Raw genomic sequence first — 25,093 nt, 5'->3', positions numbered from 1 at the left:
AGCAAGATCAGCCCTGGTTAGTACTTGTGAAGAGCAAACTCAAAAGGTTCCTGATTTTTTTATAGGATAATCCCTCCCAAACTATTATGGTTATTATGGTGAAACTATGGAACTTCTACAATTATGATTAAGAATCAGAAACGTTTTTCCACATTTGTGTAACTAGTTAACTTATTTGTCTCCTGTCAGCACATTTTATTTTATTAAGGAGGAAGTTATGTTCTATGTAAAGCTGTGGTAAGAGCTAAATAAAGTACTTTCCACACTACCAAAAAAAAAAAAAAAACAGAACAAAGAGTAAATTGTAGATTATCACTCAGTTTGCTACAGCTGACCAACTCTTTAAGTGTGGTTAACCACATTTCACTCAAATTGCACAGATTGAAGTTAAAATGTTATTTCAGTCTAACCTGCTTAGTTGATCTGATAACACTGCTTTTTATAGAGACACACATTTTCAAGAACAGTAATTTGCTTAATGTGTTTACTCTTTAACTTAAGATTTTTAAAAAACCAAATATGTCAGTCATGTTTACAAGGCTTTTATGAGGCTTCATAATGTACATAAGGAAGAACTGTGCAGCCTTCTAGATATTGTTGGATTCTAGCCAGCAAAACCAAAAATGGGGGAGTACACCATCTGATAGGCCCCATGATATTCACCCCCAAAACTCATTCACAACTTGAAAACCTATCAAATAAACTACAACAATTTATCCTTAAAGTTTGCAGCACAAACTACAAGGTAAACATGATGTTGCCATCTACATATTGGAGGGGTGTGTAGATGCAATGTTTCAGCATTGCCTCCACAGGCAATGAGATTAGTTACAACCCTTAATGACGATCAACCATTCTCTTCTGAACTGGCAAACCCAGAAGAGGACTTCTGTGTAATTCTTGGCTCTTAACTTGTCGTCCCATTTTTCAAATCTTCTTAATCTGTAAGCAATTTATATTTTGTTAATGTGCTACCACTAATGTACTACTGCATGTGAATTTGCATCTATCCACTTCAAATCTGCCAAATATATAACCACCATTTCACACAATGAAGTATCACATTTAAGATAGATCAATGCAGCACAGCAGTTTCCGTCTCCAACAGCCAAAGACCATGAAAACCCACAGGATGACCTTGAACAAGTTACACACTCTTAGCCCCTGTGATGGGTTCTTCTTAGTGCAGCAATAACTCAGAAATTACTAAAAAAAAAAAAAAACCCAAACAACAAATCCACAAGGGATTCATTCCTATTGAATTTCAAACACACCTGACTCATGACACAGTACTGAATGTGGCACTGCCCTGTTAAAATGTCATTCAGACCTATCAACTGCCTATAATCTGGAATTACTCAACTAACTGAAATGATGGCACAGATGCATGGCAACAGATGAGATTTCCAAAGGAGATCTACAGTCATAGCAGTGTCATATAATATCGGTATCAGTTATAAAAGTTGCCAGCACAGCTATAAAGAGGCAATTGTTAGATAAATTAGAACTTATCAGACTGAAAAATGTCCACTATAATAATATTTCCTGTTGTACATGTATACACAAATCCAGTCATATGCTGCCAAACTCCTAATGACTTTTGCCTGAACAACAAACCAGCCCAGCCTCACACAATGAGTCAGAGGAAAAAGCAAACTCTTTAACAATTGCCAGCTGATAGTGTTGCTTTACGGCTTTCAATCCCTTGATGCAATCCCTTGATGCAACAGGTTATGAAGCAGCTGAACATGTACTACTTCTGGTTCTCAAGCATGAAAGAAAAGTCAGTGGGAATACAGATTATAGAAACATGCCATAACTATGGAACCAATGACTTAAACTACAATGATATAATAAATCTTAAAGAAGTGGTGGAATTATTGTCAGAGTACCTTCTTTTTGAATAAACTTCAGAAATACTATGGTTTGTCACTTACCCTCAATGACAAGAAATTATATTCAGCAGTAAGGAGTTTTTTAGGAGTATGCAATATGAACGGTATTGAAAACTGCATCATTAAAAATAAGAGAAAAGTACAAGTCTGCTTTAGAAATGTTAGCAGAACTGGAAAAAAAACTTTTTACAGAACTGCAAAAAATTCCTATGGAAGAACTGTCTAAAAGATGGGGAAATCCCCCCAAACAGCCCCATGATGCTGGATCTATTAAGGAAAACAAGGAATAGAACAAATGGAATTTAGTATCCTTTGTGGTCAGACTGGCAGACAGAGGTGAAAAGGTAAACATATAGTAAGATTTTGCCAGCTAGGAACACCCAGCAGCAAGCAGGGGAATTTCCCAATCAGTGATGAGAATACCTTTAGCAAGCTGCTGTGTATCTTCCACCTAAAGTGTATAACATGGAAATTATCTCTGCAAGCCCCAACATGGCTCATGCAACAAACATTGTATTTTTATTTCATAATTAATTTGTGTTAAAGATAGGAATATTAAAATATTTAAATTAATATGCCAGAAATAATCTCTGTGTGGAGTATGCACAGTTTTGCATACAACTTTAACACAAGCTGTAGAGGTAGTCAACAGAAATCACAATATATACTCAGGAGGAACTGGTCATTATTTACATTACCTTTCTCCTTATGGCAGAAAGGGAAAAAACAAAAATTAAATTATGGTTGTTCAGAATCTATTTTCAATGCACTGGCCCTTAATGAGACCATGTATACACAGAGGCGGCCTTAGGTAATTTTCAACGGTAAGCAAACATTATTTTGCCCTCCTCCCCCCCCCCCCCCCCAATCGCTGATATATATTTTCTGTTCGTCGTGGGAGTTCTGTGTGCCATATTTGGTTCAATTCCATCATTGGTGGAGTTCAGAATGCTCTTTCATTGTAGGTGAACTATACATCCTAGTAACTACAACTCGCATATGTCAAGGTCTATTTTCCCCCAAGAGCGCCTCAAGAGTGCCCCTGGGCAAAATCAACTATACTGCAAATGCTTACTTTGCATAATGTGTTGAGCCGCCCCTGTGTATAAATATGAAGTTATGAAAACAAAACAATAAATTTAATTTTCTGTTAAGTTTTCTCAATTTTTATTGGTAGATTTGTGACCAGTTAATGTAAAGAAAGATATTCTCTACCATCATCTTCCTAACAAATCATCTACCAGAAAAACTGATACAAATTCCCTCCATCAAAATTCCTTCTGCATATTTCATGCATCACAAACACTTTGGCATAAGTACAGTATCCACGTTGCTCTCATCAACAAAAAAATGGAGTTAGTATACCAGAAAGAACCAAATGTTTTCTCAAGCAGTGGATCTACCTCTAAAGCAATTGCACTGGTCGAGCTAAGGCATAGAGGGGACAAGTCCTTCGCTTGTATTTAAATCAGTATAATTATAAAGGCATAATTCTTGATATCCAATATGCTTCATGTGTATTAAAATACATGTACCCAAATTTATTGGGCAAAAACCATGAGGACACAGTGACTAATCCTAACTGTAAGATCATTCCCATAGGCAAATTCTGGAAAATCAGGTTATAAGCATACTAACCCTGACATTGTTGACGAAGCAAAACACTGCTTGGTATGTATCACACCATGTTTTGGGCCACTAAAATGTTGCAATCAATTCTCACAATATTCTCACAATAATGAAAGCTGGTAAATTGGCTCAAACGAAGTATACTATCTTATAAAGTGGCAACAGCTTACAAAACACAAATGATAAATGAAAAGATAAACCAAACTAATAGTCAATACCAAGAGCATTTCAAGAGCAGTAAATGCTGGTCACACTGAAAAATGAATCATTTCAAAAAATCCAGCAAATTTAAATTATAGAGTAAACAGTACAAACATGTTCTACATAGCAGTTTCTGACAAATTGTGGTGACTCGTTAAAGGACTGTGCCGCACATAAATTAGAGATCTGTGCTGCAAATAAATTAGAGATCTGCATCTTAATTATTACCTAAAAACTGATCACCACTTTTTGCTAGGAAAAACAGTTCAGGTTATTGTTACTAATCTAAAGACAAAGCTTTGTTATTCTGTAACAGCAGTATGCAAAATGATCTTGTAATACCTGAGATGCTAACTGAGAGAATGAAATTGGCAGCATAAGCTTTGATGAATTAACTTTATTTCAGGTGCATGGAGTGAGGTGCCTCGTAACAGATCTTTACAGGCATGTAGTATGCATAACGATAGGAATACAAAATGTGTGGGTATGGTGGGCATTTAGGCCCTTAATTTCACATGGAGACACATTTATTTTTGTTTCTCCAGCCTCAATCCACCAAAGAAAGAGAGCTATCGCTCTTCCCAGCAGCTAAAACAACGCTGGTAGCTCTGAGAGCCCTCAGAGCACCCTGCCAGCTGCCACAAGCGACACCGGCTATCCAAATAGCCAAGTGATCAGCAATATCACACAAGCATCAAAAAAGGTTTGGATTCAGAACGGTATATCACAGTTAATGTACTCACTACTTTCTTAGTCCATGGAATGTTCCTGCCACTTTGTGAATAGCCAAAATAGGCAAAGAAATTTCAGTATACATTCCATGCTAATTTTAAAACATCACATCCAGTGTCCCAAGATCATTTGAACTTTTGCGAAAACAGCATAAAATATGAACTATTCGGGTAGAATCGAACCCATTATGAAAAAGGAATTCTGTGTGATATCATAAATAAGGCTTATACATTAAAAAGGTAAAGGTTTTCCCCTGACATTAAGACCAGTTGTGTTCGACTCTGGGGGGTGGTGCTCATCTCCATTTCTAAGCCGAAGAGCCAGTGTTGTCCATAGACAGCTCCAAAGTCATGTGGCTGGCATGACTGCATGGAGTGCCGTTACCTTCCCACCGGAGAAGTAACTATTGATCTACTCACATTTGTATGTTTTCGAACTACGAGGTTGGCAGAATTTTGCCATTATACTGTTTTTTATAAACATTAAACATACACAGATCTAAAGAGTACACTATAGTACAGTAAATAGTACCATATATGCTCATGTATGGAGATATAACCCTTTGATAAGTCAAGGGTCATTCCATGGAGAGAAGAAAGCACTAACGCCACCTCAGAGAGGTAGCCATCCCCGGGCTGCCTTCACCATTTCTCTGCCCAGGCATTCAAAAAAGTCAGAAGAGACTAGAGAAAAATTGATTTTCTTTTCAAGACAGTGTATGCTCTCACCTTTCACCATTCTTCCCAGAGAAAGAAAATGTTTCTTTTTTGATAACAATTAAAATACTGCACTTACTCTGACATGTGGATAAGTCAACCTAGGTTTGAGGGTTGATTTTCTGACTAAAAACTCTAACGTTATAGTTATGAGTTTATTGGGAGGTACTCCATGCACTCCATGCAGTCATGCTGGTCACATGAACTTGGAGGTGTCTACAGACAAAGCCAGCTCTTCGGCTTAGAAATGGAGATGAGCACCAATCCCCAGAGTTAGATATGACTGGACTTAATGTCAGGGGAAAACGTTTACCTTTACTTAGGGAGGTACAGCATTCTATATTACCCTAGATTACTAACACAGTAAAACACATTTGATTTCGTTGACCTATTTAACTATACTGTATTCTGTATTTATATAGCCTTCAGCTCTGAGATAAATAAGAAAGTATGTTCACATGACTGTGCCAAACCAAAAACAAACAAACAAAATAGGAATTACCAATAGTTTACAAGGCAGAAAACATCATTCCTTCTCTTTCAGTATTGTAGTGCTTTCCAAGAGGATTCCTATCAATCTGCACTCCCCTGTTATTTAGAATCATAGCATCATAAAGTTGGAAGAGCCGCCAGTCCAACCTCCTGCCATGCAGGAAAAACACAATCAAAATACCCCCAACAGATAGTCATCCAGCCTCTGTTTAAAAGCCTCCAAAGAAGGAGGTTCCAACACACTTCACAACAGAGAGTTCCACTGTTGAACAGCTCTTGAACAGCACTGTTTGAACCCAAGTCCTAATCTCCATGACAGAAGTAAACGAGCCTGCTCCCTCTTCCTTGTGTAACAAGAAAACAAGAATCCTTCAAGAATGAACATGACCAAACAAAATGAAGAAAGGTTTTACTATCAGACTGCCAAGCATTGCAAAAATGTGCTAATTTCAGACATATAAGAAGAGTCTGAACTAGCGGAGATTTATGAAATACACAAGCATATTAAATACTTTCTTAATGTTAGTTCTATGAGGCAGCATTGGGCGGAAAAGTAAATTCAGCTGTACTATGACCTATTAGAAAAAGAAGGTAGAATTACTAGCATCATAATGCTTTAACTGAACTTAGACAAGAGCTTAAAAACAAATAGTTAATTTAATAATTAAAACACTGGTTTGTTAGATTTCCTGTGCAAAAGGACACAGGAGGTTTTAGAGCCTGGCCACAGAAAATCTTAAAGGTCTCACTGTGTGGGGCCATTTTAATAATCAAATACTGTATATCCATCCCTGAGCTTACTTTGTTCTTTCATAAAGATTTCATATAGGTTATGTGATGCACATATAAAGAACAAAACTAATGGGTTGCTTCATTAGAAGGTTAAGAAAGTAAAACCAAAAAGTATTAAAAGGTAAGCTGATTGTACAGAAATTGAATTATGCACTCTGTAACATATGCACTCTGCCACTGGTCACTGAAGTTAGTGCTCATGGAATGGAAATGGGAAGACAAAGAAAATTCAATTGCTCAGAAAAGTGGTCTGCACATGTTCAGAGACACTCAAAATATTTCTGATTAAGAACTGTCACTTTACATCTACTGTCTGTTCTTTGTAACCAGCCACCTATTGTTATACCTGTGTGTAACTGTTCTCTAGCTGAATTTAGAACATCATTCCTTATTCACTTTGACCTCACTCCTTAATAACTTCTAATAATTAAGGCACTTGAAGGACAAGTGAACAATTTACAACATTGGCAAGTGTGAGGCAGTGTACAAATAAAAGAGGAGTAACAAAACTGAGCAAGCTGTAAGATGTGGCATCTGCTTCAGAAAACGCCTTCTTATCTTCAAAATTTCCAGAAGTATTGGGCTCTCAACATTGTAATCAATATTCAGGTTGAACTAATTCATAAAGGACAAAAGGAACACATTTAAAGTAGCCAATGTGCCCTTGGGAGTCAATGACAACTGCTTTGTAGTTCCCTCTAAATGGAAACTAACATTTTAAATGATGAATTCACAATATTTTAAACAATTTCAATTATTAGCATTAGAGGCAACACATTAAATCACACAATTTCTAACATCTAGTACTGTCAAATTAATTTTCAAATCTCATCTTCTAAGATCAATACACAATGCATTAGCACAGGGGTCCTCAAACATTTTAAACAGAGGGCCAGGTCATAGTCCCTCAAACTGTTGAAGAGCTGGATTAGAATTTGAAAAAAAAAATGAATGAATTCCTATGCAAACTGCACATATCTTATTTGTAGTGCATAAAAGTAAAAACAATACAATAATTAAAATGAAGAACAAACTTAACAAATATAAACTTTTTACTATTTCAATGAGAAGTGTGGGCCTGCTTTTGGCTGATGAGATAGGATTTTGGTGTTGCTGTGTGCTCTCATGTCGTTTCAGATTTAGGTTGACCCTGAGCGAGGGCCGGGTAAATGACCTTAGAGGGCCATAGTTTGAGGACCCCTGCATTAGCATATTGTATGATGCTCTACTTTTCATGTCTTGTGTAATAATGGTTTTTATGAGCTCAGTGATGCAAAAGTAAGTTTATTTAACTAATATCAGAATTTTCTCTTCAACTCACTTTGAGAATCAAATCCAAATAAAGGTCAACTTAAACTAGTTTGGGTAAAAAAAGGTTTAAAAAGTTGTAAGAAAAAGTATTAGGAAAGCCAACAAAAAGACACAGTAACACATAGTCCAACTTAGCAGATGTAAGACAGAGATCGGCCCAGTTCAAAGACTGAGAACTAAAATTCAGGAGCAATGGCAAATGCTGTTGTTCAAAAACAAACAACTAATCTGTGCCCCTACCCCATGAAGAGGACAATGAATGGAAAATCCTCTTTTCCAACATTTACATGGACGGAACCTTGCATACATGTCAGTTAAATCTGAGAGAAAGAGTTTTAAAACAATCAAGTCAACTTCTTAAAATTAAAAACATATTTTTCACCTACTACCTTGATGAAACGTCTACATAAGATACATAAGTCATTGTTGTCTAGAAGAGAAAAGCAGCGGAGAGAAGGATACTTTCAAAGAAATCATATGATAATGGTGTTCAAATATTTTACCCAATTGATAAATTATCTAGTGAAGATGACATCAAGGTAAACTAAAATACACTAACAGAAAGGATGAATGGGACAGATAAAGGATGAAACTATAATGCAAAGGAAATGAAAGCATTCTGAATGAAAGACGCATGGCTCTGACAGCTGTCGTAATCTTTTGTACAAGAAATTTTCAGAATGTGTCTCCCTGAGGTCCTACACTTACTACTACTGATATTCCAAGCAGACCCACCCCTCCATCCAGTGACTCAGTCTGAAAGCTCAGCAGCTGTTCACATCTTTCTCAATCATGACACTAATAATAGTTTTCAGGAAGCACCATTCCAATAAGAGCAAAGATTAATAATCCTGTGACATAGAGGTCAATTATTAAGAAGACCAAATTAGTAATAAAGTAAATTTTTCCTTTCATATTAAAGTAAACCAAAACCAATGTTTCTAAAGAAATTTGGCAATCTGCACACTTCTATAACTTTCCTTAAATAGTTTATAAATAGATTTTCCTTATGATTTAAAGTGGAAAGCTAATGTTGAGGGGCAAAGCGGGTGGAAACAAGGAGCAAAGGGTGAAGGGAAAGAAGATACCTCACATCTGGAGCAAATCCTAAGGATCACAATAAAGTCATAAAATACGAAACTTCATGCAAACAACTTTGTTTACATAATATGAAAAGAATGCAAACAGGTCCAGATGGAGCATTTTCTCCCTCATATAAAGCTTTATTTTTCTTCCCAGATTTTAAAATAGGGATAGTGATCATTAAAATAATTACAATGTACTTTTCAGCTACAAGAGAAACGGGGTGGGTGATATTTTCAGAGAAAAGGTGTTATCCAATTTCCAATGAGAGCCTATTCTTCTTGTATATCTCTATAGATGCTGTCCCATCTCTTCTCATTTCCTCTGGCTGCAATTCCTGCTTGAGCACTCATATGCAACTGAACACAGTGGAAATAATTTCTAAGTTACCTGAAATAAGCTTTCAGAGTACAGAAGCTTTAGATACTACTCTGAAAGCTTTTTTCAGATAGTTCAAGAGAGGAGATAAGAAGTTCTTACGTTCTTTTTGTGCTTCACTAAAGCATCTCATTGTACACTAGCAGTCACTAGAGTGCTGTTTCTTTAGATTGGCCTATTTATTGCCAGCTAACTCCAACCTGCTACTGAGCATACAGTTGGCAGGATGCTGAAAAAGGGGGGAAGCAGCAGAAGAAATGATGTGAAGAAGTGGATTACCAGGAAAGGGGTATACAATCCGGCTGAGGCTTCACTGTGGGACAGGGAGGGACGTGACAGGGCTTTTTGTGTTAAAGGAATCTGTAACATACAGGATGGGGAGGGGAGCTTATGACAGTCTAATTTTTCCACTTTTGCTGGGGTTCTTGGCTCATAACCCCTACAAATGTGGGGGCCCGACTGTTACTTGTTTTATTTTATTTTTATTTAAACAGTCAGCCATATCAATAAGGCTACAATTACTACAGATTAGTAGTCCACAAAGCACAGTAACCTGCTCAAGATGGTATAGAACAGCTCAAATTAGTAGCCAATTTGAGCAGAAAAGACAAAGTGCTCTACTCTTCTTCCATCCTGATTACACTACTGTATATAATTCTTCATCATCATAGACATCACCAATCAAATGCTTAATAAGCATGCTAATAGGACTGAATTAAAACTTTTGTTCTAATTGTGAAATCCATCATGAGAGCTTAGATGTTTAACTGTACTTAACCTTTTAAATGTAAAATTATGTAACATATTAGAACCTGATTTCCAGCATTAAACAAAAAAATCTGATGTTTGAGATCTAGCATCTTGCATATAACAAATCTCACAGGCCAATTTGATGGTGTGTAACGGGCAGACGTTAGAACTACACTGCAATGCAACTGTCATATTATACGGTTGGGATGAAAAGTATGGAGATGAAACAACTGAAGGAGACAGCATAGAAAGCCTATGAATCACTCCCTGATTAGCATACACAACTCTGCTTCAGGGTAGGCAAGAACAGACAATGGAAAATGAGATTTGTTTACATTTTTTAATTTAACAGCACTGGATATATGTGAAAATATAAACAGTACGATAAAATACTTTGTATTCCAGATTTGTCCATAATAATTTTTTTCCCTTTTCCAACTCATGCAATCTCCCTCATAGAGCAATGCATCCTCTTGTATGTATTTGCATACTCCTAGAGCCCCAGCTTCAGGACACAAAGATTAAATAAGTGATAGTTCTGTTGGCTAACCAACTGCCTCATCGCACTGGGGCTTTAAAGTGGGCAGGCCCGGTATTCTGAAGTGAGCAGAATTCTGTGAAATGTAGTTGAGGGCAGGGCATTTTGAATTCTCTGCCACAGGGGTCCTTGCCTTCCCAAACTACGTTTCCCAGAATTCTATTTGCTCAAGAAGAACAGGACTATCCACATTAATGTCTTAATGTGATGAGACAGCAAAATGCACAAAATATTTGTGCGTTTTGATTGGACAATAAAAATATAATTCCTTAGAGCAGTCTGCTAAATTTTGCTGCATGGCCAATATGGTTACCCCTAAATATGTTTCCAGACCAAGTAAGTCACACTGAACAAAAATAACCAGTAGACTAAAAGCATATGGAAATGGGGAAAGTGGTCATTCTCTATCAGCTGTTTGCAATAAATAATGATTCCATACACACACTCTGAATTCCCAAAGAAACTGAGGAAGTCCTGCCAAATATCTGCAACCCTATCTAGATTTTCTCTTTGTGCAATAAGTAACTCTTTCATTGGCTGCAAGTGTTTTTAATACTAAGGGTTTTTTAAAATACTAATTTAGTTTTCTTAGTTTTCTTTAGTTGCATCTGTTCAGGGGCCGTTTCCTTTTGCCATTTTCTGAGGTTGAGAGAGTCTGACTTCCCAAGGTCACCCAATGGGTTAGAAGCCCCCAGTGGCGCAATGGGTGAAGCCCTTGTGCCAGCAGGACTGTTGACCGACAGGTCAGTGGTTCAAATCCAGGGAGAGCGACTTGAGCTCCCTCTGTCACCTCCAGCTCCCCATGCAGGGACATGAGAGAAGCCTCCCACAAGGATGGAAAAGCATCAAACATCCGGGCATCTCCTGGGGAATGTTCTTGCAGACAGCCAATTCTCTCACACCAGAAGCGACTTGCAGTTTCTCAAGTCGCTCTTGACACACACACAACAAAAAACCCAATGGGTTTCCATGGCTAAACAGGGGATTCAAATCGTGGCCTCCAGACTCACAATCTAATGCTCAAACCACTATACCATTACTATTTTATTGAATCTCAAGTATTTTAATTCTTCATTTAATCTTTAAATGGAATCAGTTCTTTCTATTAGACATGCCTAGTGATACTGTCATTTTTGGAATACAACAATTTATTCTAACATCCAAACCAATAAACTCTGATTTGATATCTGATATTTGCTTGTTCCAAATACATCATACTTGCAAAACATTTCTATTTAAAGAACTTATAACATTAAACACAGTTTAGGATGACACACTAAAGTGAAATCTCTAAATCCCATGGCCATATTAGTGGTTGGAGAAGGGAGCACTAAAAAGGTTCACTGCATTTCATTCACATCATGCTAAACTAAGCTTTCCCATGAAATAGGATTTCTCATTAAAATTAAGAACTAACTGGATCCCTTCTCAGTCATGACTACATGAAAATAAACATGGACATCTCATTTAAACCTTGACATCTTTCTCATGGAGCCTAACCCAAAGTAACTCTCAACCACAATACATTAAAACATTTACAATAAAATTTAAAAACATAATCAGCTCATAAACATTTGAAGTCAATTTAAAAAGTTCAAAAAGATAAACAAAACATCCCCAATAATATAAAATAATATGGTCACCTTATGGTTTTAGCAACGTGTTTGGTCCCTCTGCAGTTGCCCACTTCAGACTTACAGCAAGGTAAAAGTTCCTAACTAAAATTTAGTGATGAATAATGACTGATTAAGAACCGTAAAATTCTTAGGAAATGAATTTTATCTATCTCCTAAATAAATATATACACAGGAAAACCTCTGTTACACATGCCTTGTAATCAGGACCTTTCCTCATAACATGCATTCTTTGGATTCCCCATCAGTAAAGCTCAGGGTTTGTTTTTGTTTTAGTATTTTAAAAAGACCAACTCCTTCCATCCAGAATCAGTTCCTGTTATAGACCTGTCATTGTTCCCTCAAATAATATGAAATGGAAGAAGGAGGGCAGAGATGTTTTGCAAAAGATATGATAACAACAGAGTAGTTCCTTTCTAGTATGTGATCCTTTACCATGAACCATGAAAGGTTTTTTTACTTGTTCAGACAAACTAGAAAATGATGTTACCTTCTGCACATGCCAGGTGCATCCTCAAATACACGCTACCGCACAAACAGTATATCTCAATTTTATGCTATTGTTTTCTTCTCACTTCAACCAAACAAGAACCTTATTCTTGTCAAACTATGAACATTTTTGAAGAAATATTATGCAATAAAAATAGAAAGAAACATGCTAATCACATTGATTTAGAACTACAAAAAGGCAAGCACCCGCAGAATGCAATGCATGGGTGCTCTATGCAACTTGAAAGTACAGTACTCAGTTTTGGCACCATCCTTATTTTTAGTACCAGTTTCTAAAAAGTAATTATGAATTTTCAGGGCCACTTGGAGCAGTGGCACTGCCTTTTCCGATATCCAAATTTCCTTTACTACTTAAAACGGTGATAGCTCTTGAAAAGCAAAAATACTTATCTGCTAGACATGCAACTTAACCACATATGAACCACAATGCAGAAAACAAAACCCTCAAATTGTGAAGTTGGCAGCATAAGCTTTCAAATCTACTTTCTCAAAAGCCACGTCAGTGTTTGTTGAGGGATTCACAGTTGAATGACAGATCCGCAGTTGAATAAAAGCTGTGGACAAAATCTCTATACATAAATGCACAGTATTTGAGGAAAAAGATGAATGTTAAGTCATAACACATGAAGTACACATGGGTTTATAGGTATAACAGATACTTGATGGAATGATTCCGACAACTGGAATATACAAATTTAGGGATATAATTGATTAAAAAAATAGAGGTGACATTATCTGCCAAAGACAAACTAACTTGTACAAAAATTGATGCACATGGTCAAACTGGACCAGTAGAGAGTATTTGTGTAAAAAGAAACACAGAAAGAAATTTAAAAAACAACATTGTGATAGAAATTTACTGCAGACCATCAAACAAAACATGGTAGTGGATGTTTTAATGAAATAAAGCAAAGAAATATCAAAGAAGCAAGAACTAACAATTACGGGGGGGTTCAAACTATCCTGTTATTTGTTGGGAGACTAACTTTGCAAGCTCCTACACTCTCCAAAAAATTCTAGATAATTTCCCCTTTTAAAAGGTGGAGGAAGGAACATGGTATTAGCAATCCTGGACTTGACCTTAATTAATATGAATAAATTGATCATTGGAATCAAAGCAACTGATACTTTAGGAGGGAAGGAATGTGGAATGCTAGAATTTATGCCACAGACAAAAGAGGAGTAGAGTCAAACACAAACCTTGGATTTCCGGAAAGCTCATTTGATCAAGTGTGAGGAATTCTACGTCGAACTCCTGCACTAAACACAGGTTTTTAAAGGGTATATTGGTTGAATTACTTTGATTTTTTTTATCTGCTATTCCTTCAGCCTAAACCTTCTGGTTACTATCCTCTTGTGTGTAATCTAACCACATACAAAAATCACCATCCACATTACATTATATTGAAATAATAATGATATTACAAGTACCAAGAATACTTCTCACCCTTGTACTTTGGAAATCAAGTATCCTCAAGATTATTATTATTATTATTATTATTATTATTATTATCTTTTTTTGTACCCCGCTAGCATCTCCCGAAGGACTCGATGTGGCTTACAAAGGCCAAGGCCTCAATAAAACAACAGCATAACAAATACACAACTTAAAGCATGTGTTCACAACTTAAAGATGTGTTCTGACTGTTCATTCTGACACATAAAGTGCACCCAAACCTTACAATCAGAATTCAAGCGAATTCTGGATTGTTGAGGCTGAACAAGCATGTTACTGCAAGCTTGCTATTCACTCCTATTTTCAACTGGCTAACTGTTTCAGCATTGATCATTTATCTGTTTATCACATCCTACAAATTAAGCAAGAAGCAGGCCTCTAGATTTTATACAATAAAAGAATTGGAAGACTCATATACCGAAAGAACCCATACCTGTGAGGTGGCCATCTCATTTTAAAATCTCCAATGAAAGTTTAAAACCTCCAATAAAGGACAGTTCCATACCTTCTATCTGTCAAAAAAGTTATGATGGTCAGAAAGATCATCCAAATGTTTAGCCATTAGTTTGAGGTTTCTCTGGAGCAGCAGAAAACGAGCTTGTACCATCATGTTTCATAATATAGCTAGTCAGATAAAAATGACCACCATGCCATCTCTCAATTTTCATTTTGAGACGAAATGTACCCTTCTCCCTCACCATTCCTTGTAAGGCTTATTTTCTACACATTTTGCTATGTAGGTTACAGAGCCCTCCTGCTGGACCCATTCCAGTTTGTCAATGTCCTCCTTAGACTAGAAGGCTTAGAACAAACAAAGCGAGATTATTAATTCCATTGATTTGGACTCTGTAATTATGTTGATGTAGCCTGAAACCACATTGGCTTTTTTGCTACTGAATAACAATGATGACTGAAGTGAAACTTAAAATTTGCCAAATACCTAAGATCCTTTCTACATGTATTATTGCCAAGCTCCTATGTAATATTCACTCCCTATCTCATATTTACGCATCTCATTACATTACATTTATTCCTAGTGGCATTCATTTTGTTCCCCTTAAATCCGCTCAACCAAACCAGTAGTTACCCTTCCTTCAACTTTGGTGGTCATGTCCAACTTTGATGAAAATGACCCTTGTGCTGTTATCCAAACTACTTTATAAAGGCGTTGATGTTGAACAGCACAAGCACAAAGCCTTGAGGTACTCCATGTCAATTCCTTCCATTCTTTCATTTCAGTTCATAGTTGAATAACTACAAAGCAACCTTCAAATAAAATCATAAAACCTATATTTTACAAATTTCTTTGCCATATCAAGAGGAACCTGTTGAAAGCCTTACTGAAATCATGATATACATCACATCATTCCCCTCATCAAACTGATGAATCAATTTAAAAAAAGACAAAATTACTTCGGCATGACTTGTTTTTGAGAAAACCATGCTGACTTTTAATAATCACAGCATTCTTTCCTAATATAGTGAAATTATCCCTTCCAAAATATTTTCTGGCATCGCTGGTTTTCCGGCAACATTTGTAATGATGGGGACTTTTCTACAATCTACCCCACACACTTAGATCCTGGGGGGGGGGGGGGGGGGGACAGTTACTCCAACTAGCCAAAACTCAACTGGCAACCACCACCCAGAGTTTCACTGACCACTCCACAACTATGGAAGGACCTGCGGCAGTACTCCAGTAAGATAGAAGTGAAGGCCTATCTCTTCCAGCAGTCCTACCTAGACAGTTTTAGTAATGAATTTTAAACTCCACTGTATGCCTGGTTTTTGTTTAGTGTATTTTGATACGTATTTTATTGAGGTATGTTTTAATATGTGTATTTTATAGAGTGTTTTAAAATGATTATGGGTTTATTTTTTAGTAATGCTGTAACCTGCCGTGAGGAGAGGCAGGCAAGAAATAAAACTATTCTTATACTTTTTATTATGGACCTCACTTGTCCTACAAGAATTTCCAAAGATTGTGTGCAGATGCTCTGAAATTACACTGTAAATTCCATTACTACATTTGAATGAGGTTCATCTGGCTCTGGATATGTAATTCATTTTAAGCAGTGGTCTGCAACCTGTGGTCTGTGAACCACCAGTGGTCTGCAAGAACGAAAATATGGTCCACGGCCTCACATTACTAAACCGTTGCCTCAAAACCACGTGGCAATGAGAGCGACTGGTCTCGCAAAACCTCCTTATAGTGCTGAGCCAATGGGGATGTTGGGAGGGGAGAGGCTGAATACCCACAAAAGATTACTACTACCACATCAGCTCTAGATGATTAAATATGGTTTTCTGTGGGTGAGCAGATGGCGACTATTGGATGGCACATGTTCTGTATCACAAACTAAAGCTGATGTGGTCTATCCAACGCAAATTTCTGAATCAGCACTCCAAAGAACCAAATTTAATCTAAAGCTGACAAAAACTGATTCACAACTCTTTTGGTACTAATGTTGGAGAGTGGTCCCCGGTCAAAGTGGTCTCTGATTTAAAGGTAGATGTTCCTACAGTACACTTTTGCCAATTTTGGACTTCAATCCTGTTAATGCATCATTTAATGTATTTTACCAGTTAAGCAGTTTTAACCAGTTAAGTTGTTGTTGTTGTTGTTGTTAAGCAGTTTGCTCAGGTATTGTAATCAGCAGCCTTCAAACAGATGTACTCGTATGTTTGTCACCCAAAAAAGACTCCAGAGAATTGTTGTGAAAGCCAAACCAACTCACTCCATGCCATAACATCTCTTATACTATAGCCTTGTAAAGCCAGTAGCTCATAAACACACAGTAACTCTGAAAAGACCAGTCAATAAAAAAGTACAGAAAAATGTTACACTACTGAGACCACTAACTTTTGTAGTCCACTGAATCTTATATTGCATTCCCCAAAGCTTATTGTGAACATAAGCACACACTTATCATGGGGAAACTACATGTCTGGTAGTTTTTTCTTCCCATCTGGGTCATAGAGACAAAAGATTGTGGCCTTCGACAAAGAAAAATTAGAATGCTTCCCTACTGGTTGTATAAACTAAAGTAAAATCATAAGCCGCTGAATTCCCCCACAACATCCTACTCTTTAAAGAGCATATTAAAATGTGTTTATGCTTACTCAGATTTGTGGACAATACAAGTGCCTAAATGCCAAAAAAATTACACTATGTGTACATTCCTAAAACTTTATTTATATCAATAATGTTTCATGCCCACTGGTGACATAACAAAAATTCTTAAAAACATTTTTGAAAACCACAAAGCCTGTTAAATTAACCATATTTTGCATACATATCAACATCATAAATGTTGCTTAGCAAATACTAGAATGACAACCAGGAACACTTGTAGGAAAATTCTGTTTGTTTAATGGAACAGGACCAAGATTTGATACTAGAAAGCAAGTGTTGTGTTGACATACTGAACAGCTAGCCAGACTTTTAACCCATTTTTTCATACTGTCAAAAATAATAGGAATTTGAAATTTTCCCTGTTAAAAGACCTCCTCTCCATAAAAAATATGCTGTAAAAATTATTAGTATGAACAACCATGCTCTCAACAGAAAGTTATTCCTTTTTATGGGGATGCTTTTTGGTGTTTTTAAGTTCCCTGTTCCAAACTTTGAGCAGCACTTGTGCTGGTTAGCTTTTTATTTAAACTGCATGATTAAATACAATTCCCCTTCACAAGTCATGGACGTTTCTTAAGTAGCAAAGAGTAAGTCACACTCTTTGCAACTAGAAGTGGACTGATCTTAGGGTGTGAAGAAGAATGCTGAAGTGTTTGATTGCCAATATAAGGAAGCAAAGTTAGCACACAATTCTGTGTGTTTATGTTGTCCTCAAAAAGGTATTACAGCATGATTGCCCTTTGGTGAAATGTTTGTGATTAGAAGGGAATTGGGTTTTGGAATACCTATATTTACGTACACCTACATAATGAGACATAAAGAGATGACGTCCAAATAGAAACACAAAACTACATTTCATGCATACTTCACCCACATAGGTGACCTTATACACAATATTGTTTAATAAATGTGTGCATGAAACAAAGTTTGGGTTCAAAGCGAAGCCACCCATGTTTTGATTTCTAGGATTTCAATGTGAACCACCCATGTTTTTGATTTCTGGAGTCTTTCGGAACTCCGGAGAAGGCATGCTCAACTGGTATTGCAAAAGCCTGAAGCATCCACTTTCCCTCAAAGGAGCCTCGACTGCTTCGGCAGACTTTGCACCTTTGTGGCCCTGCCAGGAAACCCTAAACGTTTTGCAAGGTGCCCGCCCTTTCTCTGCCAGGCAGGCAGGCGACTTGGAGCAGCAGCAGCCCAAGTTGCAGTACGCTCCTTGCAGCGCCTGCGGACCTTGTAGGGGCAAGGAGAGAAAGAGAGAGAGAGCAGGACAGAGGGGGACAGAGGGAAGGAGAGAGAGAAGAAGGGGGAGGAGGGGAAAGAGAGAGAGAGAGAGAAGAGAGAGAAGAAAGAGAAGAAAGGGAAGGAGAAAGAGAGAAGGGGGAGAGAAAGATGGGGAGGAGGGAAAGAGACAGAAGAAAAGAGGGAGACTCAAAGGAGAGAAGTGGAGAGGAAGAGAGAGGAGGATGGGAGGGAGGGAGAAATAGAGGGAGGGAGAGGGGAAAGAAAGAGGGAGAGAGATGGTAGAGAGAAGGGGAGAGAAAGAGAAAGAAGGGGGCAGAGGGAAGGAGAAAGAGAAGGGGAAAGAAGGGGAAAGAAAGGGGGAAGATGAGATGGTAGAGAGAAGAGGAGAGAAGATAGGGAGATGAGGGGAAGAGAGAAAGAGAGAGGGAGAGAAAATGGGAGAGAAAAAGAAAAGAGAGGAGGGAAAGAGAAAGAAGAAGGGGCAGAGGACAAAAGAGAGAGAAGAAGGAGAAAGGAAGAGAGAAAGTGGGAGAGAGAAGAGATGGGAGAGAGAAGAGGGAGGGAAAGAAAGGAGAGGAGGGAATGAGGGAGACTGAAAGGAGAGAAGGGGAAAGGAAGAGGATGGGAGAGAGAAATAGAATGAGAGGGGGAAAGAAAGAGGGAGTGAGAGAGGGGAGCTAGTAGAGAAAAGAGAGGGAAAGATAAGAGGAGGGAAAGAGAGAAAGAAGAGGGAGCAGAGAGAAGGAGAGAGAAAAGAAGGGGAGAGGAAGAGAGATGGAGAGAGAAAGAAAGAGGGAGAGGAGAGAAAGAGGGAGACTGAAAGGAGAGAAGGGGAGAGGAAGAGAGGAGGGGGATGGGAGGGAGAGAGAAATAGAGGGAAAGGAAGGAAGAGAGAGAGAGAGGGAATGGAAGAGAGGAAGAGAATGAAATAAACACGAAGTAAACAAAAAATAAACATATAATTATATATGTTTATTTTATTATATATGTATGTTTTACATAGCATCAAATTGTTGCCTATATATGTAAGCTGCCTTGATTTCCCTTATGGCAGTGGTTCTCCACCTGTGGGTCTCCAGGTGTTTTGGCCTACAACTCCAAGAAATCCCAGCCAGTTTACCAGCTGTTAGGATTTCTGGAAGTTGGAGGCCAAAACATCTGGGGACCCACTGCCTTACGGGGTTGAAAAAGGCGGGATATAAATAAGGTAAATAAATAATACATGGGGGGGGGGGGGGGAGAACTAGGGAAAAAGAGCAGAGGAAGAAGAGTGAGAAAAGGGGAAAGAGGGAGAGACAGAGAAGGAGAGTGGGAAAGGAAGGGAGATAGCAGAGAGGAATTCCCGTGGCGTATGGGAAGAAGAATGGACTTTGTCACCACTCAGCCTGGCCACACTCCTATTATGCATGCATTACAGGAGTACTTGGTTCAAATTGCAGGGAAAGGGATTCCACCTAAACATTAGGGGAAAACTTCCCCAAGGCCAGTGAAATATGTTCTCGGGAGGCTCCACACGCACGGCTAGCCCTAACCCAGTGGTTCTCAACCTTCCTATAGCCGTGAGCCATTTATACAGTCCCTCATTTTATGGTGACCCCCAACCATAATATTGCTTTTGTTGCTACTTGATATCTGTCATTTTGCTACTGTTATAAGTCATAAATATCCAATATGCAGGATGCGTTTTCATTCACTGAACCAAATTGAGCACAAATACCCAATACGCCCAAATGTGGATGCTAGTGGGGTTGCGGGAGGATTGATTTTGTAATTTGTGAGCTTTAGTTGCTGGGATTTCTAGTTCACTTATAATCAAAGAGCATTCTGAACTCCACCAGCAATGAATTTGAACCAAACTTGGCACATAGAGCTCCCACAACCAACAGAAAATACTGGAAGGGTTTGGTGGGCATTGACCTTGAGATTTGGAGTTGCAGTTTACCTATATTCAGAGGAGCACTGTGGATTCACGCAATGATGGATCTGGACCAAACTTGGCACGAGTACTCAATACGTGAACACTGGTGGAGTCTGGGGAAAATAAACCTTGACATTTGGGAGTTGTAGTTGCTGGGATTTATAGTTCACTTATAAACAAAGAGCATTCTGAACTCCACCAGCCATGGATTTGAACCGAACTTGGCACACAGAACTCCCACGACCAACAGAAAACACTGGAAGGGTTTGGTGGGCATTGACCTTGAGATTGGGAGTTGTAGTTCATCAGAGATTGGGAGTTGTAGGACATCAGGCATGCCCCATCTCTGGCAGTCTTCAGGAGGAGCTTGAAAACGTGGTTGTTCCAGCGTGCCTTCCCAGAATAACAAACCCTTAGCATTATGTCCCCCAAAAAGCACTTTATATCGATTTAGGACTGCTTGTATGTCTCTATCAATGCCCCACCTCCTGTATCTTGTTCATGCCTAGCATTATTTTTTAAACTTTAATTACATTTAGCCAAGCTATAGGTTTTAAATGTGCACTGTATTCTGTTTAATGTTTATGCTTTTTGTGTATGAGATTTACTTTAATTGCTTTGTATTGTATCTGTTATTGCTTGTATTGTTTTATTGTGGGCTCGGCCTCATGTAAGCCGCACCGAGTTCCATGGGGAGATGGTAGCGGGGTATAAATAAAGTTTTAATATTATTATTATTCACCTATATCCAGAGGAGCACTGTGGGTTCACGCAATGATAGATCTGGACCAAACTTGGCACGAATACTCAATATGCCCAAACATGAACACTGGTGGAGTCTGGGGAAAATAAACCTTGACATTTGGGAGTTGTAGTTGCTGGGATTTATAGTTCACTTATAAACAATGAGCATTCTGAACTCGACCAACAACAGAATTGGGTCAAACTTCCCACACAGAATCTGTGTTTTCTGATGGTCTCTGGCGACTCCTTTGACACCCCCTCATGACCCCCTCCCGACCCCCAGGTTGAGAAACACTGCTCTAACCAGTGGCCCGCCTGCCTCCTCCCTCCCTTCCTCCCTCCCTCGGCGGGGACTCACTCTTGGTGGCGGCGATGAGGTTCTTCCCGTCCTTGAGCAGCTCCTTGATGAACTTGTTGGTCTTCTCCAGCTCGGCCTCGTGGGCGCGGACGCTCTCGCGGAACCAGGGGCTGTCCAGGTAGCAGTCGCTGAACTCCAAGGGCTGCAGCCCCATGGCGGCGGCGGCGGGGAAGGAGCAGGAGCCGGAGCCAGAGGAGGAGGAGGAGGAATCGGAGGAGGCTCTGGGCAAATCCTCCTCCTCCCAGCCGTCTTCGCTCCTCTCTCCTTCTCACTTGGAGCAACGCCTCCCGCCAAACAGCATGGGGCCCCGACGACGAAGGCGAGGGGACGCTTTTCTCCTCAGGAGGCTGTCCCTCGAAGGAAGTCGCTCGCTCCGGACTTGGTGGTCTCCCTCGCAGACGGAAGGAAACACCACAATCCTGTCAGGAACAAAATAAAATCCCAAGCAGCTGCTCCGGTCTGGACTCTCCGCCCAGTGCTCCCAGTCCCGCCTCCCAGTAATCCTCGCCCTTTCTTCTCCCGCCTCTCCTTCTCTCCCTCTCAGGCTCTCCTTTCCGAAGGCCTCTCTCTCTCTCTCTCTCTCTCTCTCTCTCCCTCTCTCCTTCGGCTCCTTCCGGCATTCCCTGGTTCCTCGCCCTCTACTCTAGCCGGACCCCTTCGCCTACGCCGCTGGACTACGGCTCCCGTCATGCCTCGCCCTTGCCTGCAGTGGCAAGGGCTCATGGGAGGAGTAGTCCCAGCACAACAGGCGCGCGCGCGCGCCCCAGTCCCAGGTTCCACAGGGTGCATCAGTAGGAGTCCAACTCATAGAATCACAGAGTTGGAAGAGACCTCATGAGCCATCCAGTCCAACCCCCTGCCAAGAAGCGGGAAAATTGCATTCAAAGCACCTCCAACAGATGGCCACCCAGCCTCTGTTTAAAAGCTTCCAAAGGAGGAGCTTCCATCAAACTCCGGGGCAGAGAGTTCCACTGCTGAACGGCTCTCACAGTCCGGAAGTTCTTCCTAATGTTCACATGGAATCGCCTTTCTTGCAGTTTGAAGCCATTGTTCCGCATCCTAGTCTCCAGGGCAGCAGAAAACAAGCTTGCTCCCTCCTCGTTATGACTTCCTCTCACGTCTTTATACACAAAGATAAACCATCTGAAGCCTAAGACGCAAGTGTGTGCTTTCCACCTACATAACCTTGAAGCCAACAGCACACTGAAAGTTTTCTGGGAAGGCTAAGAGCTCGAACACTGTTCTCATCCTAAATATCTTGGCCTCATTTTTGGTCAAGCATGGGCCGACTTGGGCCCTCCTGGTGTTTTGGACTTCAGCTCCCACAATTCCTAACAGCCGCAGGCCCTTTAATAATAATAATAAATGATTGAAAAATCAGTGGATGACCCAAAATGCAGACTGTGCAAGGAAGCTGATGACATCATGGATCATATCCTCAGCTGTTGCAAGAAAATCGCACAGATGGACTACAAACAAAGACACAACTCTGTGGCCCAGATGATTCACTGGAACTTATGTCACAAGTACCACCTGCTAGCAGTAAAGAATTGGTGGGATCATAAACCAGCAAAGGTCATGGAAAATGAACATGCAAAAATACTGTGGGACTTTCGAATCCAAACTGACAAAGTTTTGGAACAAAATACACTAGACATCATGATTGTGGAAAAGAAAAAAGTCTGGATTATTGATGTCGCCATTCCAGGTGACAGTCTCATTGAGGAAAAACAACAGGAAAAACTCAGCCGCTATCAAGACCTCAAAATCAAACTGCAAAGGCTCTGGCATAAACCAGTACAGGTGGTCCTAGTGGTCATTGGCGCACTGGGTGCTGTGCCAAAAGATCTCAGCCGGCATTTGGAAATAATAAACATTGACAAAATCACTTACTTGGATCTGCACGCATCATTTGAAAATACATCACACAGTCCTAGATGCTTGGGAAGTGTTCGGCTTGTGATTTTGTGATACGAAATCCAGCATATAGATCTCGTGTGCTGTGACATACTGTGCTTTTGTGTCATCAATAATAATAATAATAAACTTTATTTATACCCCCCACCATCTCCCCTGCGGGGACTCAGGGCGGCTTCAATGAGGCCAAGCCCAATCTATGACCCTTGTAGGGGGCCATCCAGTTGGAATTGCCCGATTTTGCTGTCTACGGGGATGATCTTGCTGTTTCTAGAGGAACATTAAAAGGACGTTAAAAGGTGGCTCTCATGAAGCTTTTCCTTGATTTGAATCTTCTGGGAGGAGTCTGATAGCTGTACAGTGGGTGGCTTTCACAGTGTTCAGCATTAATCATACAGTTGGCCATCTAGTCCAACCCCCTGCCAAGAAGCAGGAAAATTGCATTCAAAGCACCCCTGACAGATGGCCATCCAGCCTCTGTTTAAAAGCCTCCAAAGAAGGAGCCTCCACCACACCTGGGTCTTCCTGCAGGGGCAAACCAAGAAGTCCCTGAACACTCAGAAGTGGAGTTGGCAGATCACAAAACAGCCTGGCAAGGATATTCTTTCACAGAGGAATGTGACCCTTTCACATAATAGTAAAGTATCTGGAAACCATGCCCTATGAGGAGCAACTTAGAGAACTGGGTATATTTAGCTTGGAGAAGAAAAGGTTAAGAGGTGACATGATCGCCTTGAAAGGATATCATGTTGAAGATGGAGCAAGCTTGGTTTTGTTGCTGTAGAGCAGCGTTCCCTCGCTACCTTGCAGTTCGCTTTTAGCAGACTCGCTGTTTTGGGAAATATTAATAAAATATATTAAATATTAAATATTTACATCCAGTGGAGGCCAGAGAGGCCAGGGACTCGGGAAGTGTGGTGGCCTGCATGGCTCTGGAGGCTCTGCCGGGGTCTGTGGAGGCCAGGGAGGAAGGCGGGCGCCCTTGGGATGGACCAGAAGGTGGGTAAGAAAATAATATATAAAATAATGTATAAATATTAAAATTAATATGGCGTCCTTACTTTGTGGATTTTCACTTATTGTGGGTAGTCCTGGAACGTAACCCCCGCAATAAGTGAGGGAACACTGTGCCTAAAAAGAATTTTCTACCTTGTGTGACTGTGGAGCAGAACAAACAATTCTGCATCTGTGTGCTTTCTCACAATGCCCTGCCTCATGCACAGAGGAAGAACTGTTTGTTTGTTTGTTTATTTATTTATCGTATCAGGGGCAGACCAAACAGTTGCATTGCATTTTTTAAGAAACAAACAAAACACAAAGTTTGCAAGCTTGGTAGTTGATTAAATGTCCTTTGACCAGTATCTGGCCATTTGGAGTGCCTCTGGTGTTGCTGCAAGGAGGTCCTCCATTGTGCATGTGGCAGGGCTCAGGTTGCATTACAGCAGGTGGTCAGTGGTTTGCTCTTCTCCACACTCGCATGTCGTGGATTCCACTTTGTGGCTCCATTTCTTAAGGTTGGCTCTGCATCTTGTGGTGCCAGAGCACAGTCTGTTCAGCGCCTTCCTAGTCGCCAAGTTTTCTGTGTGCCGGGGGGGGGGGGGGGGCTCTCATTTGGTATCAGCCACTGGTTGAGGTTCTGGGTTTGAGCCTGCCACTTT

At 39.8% G+C, this 25,093-nt stretch overlaps 1 protein-coding gene across 1 annotated transcript in view; it reads right to left on the bottom strand.

The window, feature by feature from the left end:
* The window catches only part of ARHGAP10 (Rho GTPase activating protein 10), a 127,650-nt gene extending 105,472 nt beyond the window's left edge, over positions 1-22,178 (bottom strand). The window contains exon 1 of the mRNA XM_060778866.2: positions 21,519-22,178. Within this exon, the coding sequence (XP_060634849.2) occupies positions 21,519-21,672 (154 nt within the window). The 5' untranslated portion in view covers positions 21,673-22,178. The remainder of the gene's footprint in view (positions 1-21,518) is intronic.
* Between the last annotated feature and the right edge of the window lie 2,915 nt (positions 22,179-25,093).

The sequence above is a fragment of the Anolis sagrei genome, chromosome 5 (assembly GCF_037176765.1).
Source record: "Anolis sagrei isolate rAnoSag1 chromosome 5, rAnoSag1.mat, whole genome shotgun sequence".
Lineage (NCBI taxonomy): Eukaryota > Metazoa > Chordata > Lepidosauria > Squamata > Dactyloidae > Anolis > Anolis sagrei.
Note: the sequence above shows the minus strand (reverse complement) of the source record. Positions and strands in the feature narration are given on the sequence as shown.